Source organism: Opisthorchis viverrini, assembly GCF_000715545.1.
Source record: "Opisthorchis viverrini unplaced genomic scaffold opera_v5_29, whole genome shotgun sequence".
Taxonomy (NCBI): domain Eukaryota; kingdom Metazoa; phylum Platyhelminthes; class Trematoda; order Opisthorchiida; family Opisthorchiidae; genus Opisthorchis; species Opisthorchis viverrini.
The window spans coordinates 1,846,319-1,850,729 of NW_008751685.1; the positions used below are offsets into that span (position 1 = coordinate 1,846,319).

At 45.2% G+C, this 4,411-nt stretch overlaps 1 protein-coding gene across 1 annotated transcript in view; it reads right to left on the minus strand.

Annotated features, from left to right (window-relative positions):
- Positions 1 to 4,130, minus strand: part of T265_02413 (hypothetical protein) — a gene marked incomplete at both ends in the record, with an annotated part of 5,603 nt that extends 1,473 nt beyond the window's left edge. Inside the window, 4 exons of the mRNA XM_009166646.1 lie at positions 93 to 198; positions 1,088 to 1,162; positions 3,555 to 3,790; positions 4,019 to 4,130. Of these exons, the coding sequence (XP_009164910.1) occupies positions 93 to 198; positions 1,088 to 1,162; positions 3,555 to 3,790; positions 4,019 to 4,130 (529 nt within the window). The remainder of the gene's footprint in view (positions 1 to 92; positions 199 to 1,087; positions 1,163 to 3,554; positions 3,791 to 4,018) is intronic.
- Between the last annotated feature and the right edge of the window lie 281 nt (positions 4,131 to 4,411).

The following is a 4,411-nucleotide window of genomic DNA, read 5'->3' on the forward strand; positions in this document are numbered from 1 at the left end:
ACCATTGTCCTATGACTACAAAAAACTACTGCCTTAATATGTGGAAGTGCCACTTGGTAAATTCATTATCTCTTCTGTTAACACTGAGTTACTTCTCTGCAGCCTTTCAAATTTCTTGATACTTGGTCTTCCAGCAACTGGCTTGGCACCGGAATCGGCTCTGTTACCGTGAATAGCCTGATCATGACATGCGGGTCTCTATAAAAATATCATCAGAGAGCCAATGCAGTGCTCCCCTACTTCAGCCCTAGCGGATTTGGTTCACCTAATTCAGACTGAACTGTCATGGCTGGCCGTAGGGCACAGACAAATTCAGCAACCTCAGAGATGAGCACCAGAGGCATCCAGAGGTTGAAGTCGCTTATACGGCTTCGTGACGGAATAGGTCCTGGTTCTCTGAGGACCATGCGAATAGTGTTGCGTTCGACTGCAGAAAATACAAAGAGCACTCCAAGTCTGATTCGACCTTGTTTAGAGGTCATTGACAATGCGCATCTCCTTAATTTCGATGCGTGCAGTGAATCCAGAATCACACATTTATAAAAACACCTGTAGCTCAATATCAGTAATGTGCAACCCATCAAATGTTCATGAGATCACCATGCCACAAACCTCATGAAATCTGCAATGGAGGTCATCTGTGAGAGTTATAAACTATATGAACAACGAACTTATATAGTCCGAATGGATTCAAAATTCAAACGTTTGCACACAGTCAAACCGGAACTGACTCAGCGTTTGTTCTACGCCGAAGAGCTGAGGAGCACTGCACACATGTTTATCCTCATTTTTGGTTATTGGCTAGCAAGAGAGCATGAAGAGAGTTAGGGAGACTTTTTACTTGCAACATAACATTTAAGTGAAGGATTACGCACGAAAAGCACGAGGATTTTTGTAATGCACTACTCATAGGGTTGCTAATAATTCGTCGACAGCCCACGACCGGTTTTGCCCTTCTTGGGTCTTATCAGGTAGGCACAGTCCCCGAGTTTCCGTCAACCTTATGTTCTACTTGAAACTTGAAATTGCACGAAATTAGCTAATAAACACTAATTTGCAAACCAATTTGTTTTAGCGAGAGACTAACCTGGAACCCAGCTGAATCTCTCTTTTGTGATGTTTTCAGGCAATTGAATGTGCTGCACCAGGCCGCCTCATTTTTCTGTCACTACGATATTTGAAGTATCGCGACGAAAGGATATCTGTGTAATGTACTACTATTTTCAAATATCGTAGCGACTGAAACATGAGGCGGCCTGGTGCAGCACATTCAGTTGCCTGAGAACATCAGAAACAAGTGATTCAGCTGGGTTCCAGTTGAGTCTCTCAAAAGAACCGAATTAGTGTGCAAATAAGTGTATATTCACGAAGATTCTTGTTTGAAGGACTGCTGTGTGCATAACGTCGGTTCTTTTAACCTGATCAACGTCATCGCCTTCATGATTAGATCACCTGGCGTCGACCAAACAGACCAATTGCGGAGACTGACCAAGGGAGAGCAAGTAAAAGTCGGATCCTGCAAATCCCTCATTCATCCACATCACTGTCCCACTTTTCACGCAGTCCAACAAGTAAGTTGTAGGTCCAGCAAAGAAGAGATAGAAGAGAACTTAGAGTTTAGCACTGAGCACAGACGACGCAGTTAAGTAGATTGGTAGTGTTAGTCAAACAAGACAGCCTGTATCCCAACGACCAAATTAATCAACTCGTTGGGAGAATAAACTAATACAGTAAAGAGTAGGCGAGATCTAAAGAATGTCAATGGAAGGCCGGACAATACAAACGCGCCAAATTTATTAAGAATCGAACACGTGTGAAGGTTTTGATCGGTCAATTGCGAGAGACGCACGATGATTGATGAGCTTAAATACGGTTGGTAAACATAAACACCCAACTGCAGTAGGGGATCGAAGAAGCCCACCTCATCCCAGTCTCTACCACTTAATGTGGGAAGAAAACATAGCACTCACAAAGTGCTTGTTTCGCGCTATTTAGTACCCACTGGTTAATTCGGACTAATGGTTAAACAGACTTCGACTGATATCAGCCGCGGGTGAATGACCGTTGGTATATCTTCCGTAGACGAACACACGCCCAGGTTACGGCTCCTATCAAAGTTCCCAAACGTCGAGTTCGGTCACATCAGTCCAGAGATAGCAACTGTGTCGTCGTCTGGAAATTTCACCTTCGTGCCCTTTCTGTAGGTACGAGGAGGATGAGTAATAATCAACCTGTGCAAAAGTCAGCTCACTGATTAGCAACCCGGAAGGATCTCGGCAAAACAACTGTGTGCATGTTACAGCTGGACAATTAATATTATCGTCCAGTTGCCCACCGTGATGGATGAACGTACCTCATCGATGTCGTGAAGCATGTACGACTGCATGAGTCGGGCCAAGGCAAGAACATCACTTCGCTAGTCCCACAGAGTAAGGGATAAGCAGTCGGGACGACACGGCGGAATATGGTAGCGAAGGCCAAGTTCGACTTTGTCCCTGACTGTCAGCCACATCCGTTGACCATGGACTGGGACTTGCACACGGCTGTCACTATATCAGATATGGGGTATTGTTCTCGCATGAGGCTCAAGAACCGGAGGACATATGGAACAAATTCTGACGGATAGGTTTCGAAACGATGATTGTGATACAGTGATGATTCTCATCAGCAAGTAGCCCAACTCACCGGAAATGTCGTAGCATGCAGCATGTCATAGAATGCCGGTGAAAAAAAAGACGGGTTCAAGACGTAAAACTCAGTTAGGGTCCCCTAACACAGGCGAGGTGGTTCAAATGAATAAGGAAATGGCCGCGAATGAGAAATGATTGAAATTCGGTTTGCTGCTCGCATTCTGTACCGACAGAAGAAAGCAGAGTGCCAGTGTTCAGGGGGATTAGATTGTGAATGGATATGCACTCTGATTTCTGACGACAAGAGGGGACAAGCAATACACAAAAGCAAAAATTAACTGCATTAACGCACGTGGCAATATAGAGTAACGCACGTGCCCCGACAAGCATCAGTCAAGGCTACCAGAAGGAGGTACCTCATAAAAGTTTAGTAAAAGCAAAAACAGGGGAGTAGTATAGGTCAGCTCAGAAAAAGTAGTGAAAAACTACGATCGACACCCTGTTTGTTGATGAAAATCCTTAGCCATGGGCAAATGTTTCTCCAAAAACATGTTATACTAAGTCATCGTCGGTACGGCCCTCTTCCAGTCCAGAGGAAAGTCAGATTTATGCACCAAAAAGGCGAGGTCAAGACGGAATCTCTTTATCTATGGTGGGGAATAAGAAAAATGTCTCTTCCTCACATGAATTAATCAAAGTCCTCATTGGAATTCCTTCATAGAGAGAAGAGCGAGCAGAAGGCATTGACAAAGAACAGGAAGGGTCGGTTCCGGGGAAATCGTGCCGCGAATTAGTTGTTTTGCTCGAACGCCCTGACTGTCCCACAGATCACACCAGATCACGCCGGCTCCACAACAACGTCAAATATTAGAGTGTAATCACCCTCGCAAAAGGCCAAATACTTTTTCTCCTTTCTCTCCTTACCACCATATAATCGGCAAAATATGGAACAGCAGAGACAGAATAAAAACCCTGACTGTTCAAATCTAGACTGCTCCGCATGACCCCTGTGGTGAACTCAGGCAAGAGATTCCCGTAGACCTTCACACGGCCGCGGCAGTCGGCATACAGCGCCTTAAGAAGGGTCAAGAATTTATGGAGGACACGAATGCTAAAAAGACACTGCCATACCTTCTGACGGTTCACAAAGTCAATGACAGCTTTCAGATCAAGGAATTTTTAGTTGCTCAAAGCAGCTTTAGGATATGCCAAAGCGTGAAGATATGATCGATGCACCCTCTTGCAGGACGGAACGCATGAGCCATCATCAACATCATCAGCTATAAGAAGCGCGTACCCGTCGTACAGTGGTTGTAGAGTCCAACGATGATTTGGAGAATTAGGACAGCTTAATAATTTCCGCGGCAGTTGACTTTTAAGTGAGGTACTAGGAAAGGATTGCAGATAATAGTTTGGATGGATGATCGCCGTTGTGGGCGCGACTGGGTCATGACTAACAGTGCCTCTACCCATTGAGGTGGCCCATCTCGGGGACCCCATCCAGGAAGACGTCAACGACCAGTGCAGCTGAGTTTGCTGATAATGGCTTTCATATTTCGCTCCCCTGGGTCGTTTTCACCCTTCACGTGGTTGTGCAAAAAAAACCTTCGAGGAAGTCGGTTGACTGACATACGGAGCGCGTGGTCAAGTCAGCTCAAACCATGCACTGTGATCAGTTCATCCATCGTGGGTGAGTTCTTTCCGAATGCCAATAGACATACTTCATCATTGCTGATTCAATGTCCCAATCAGACTAAGACAATGGTTTGAAGACATCGATG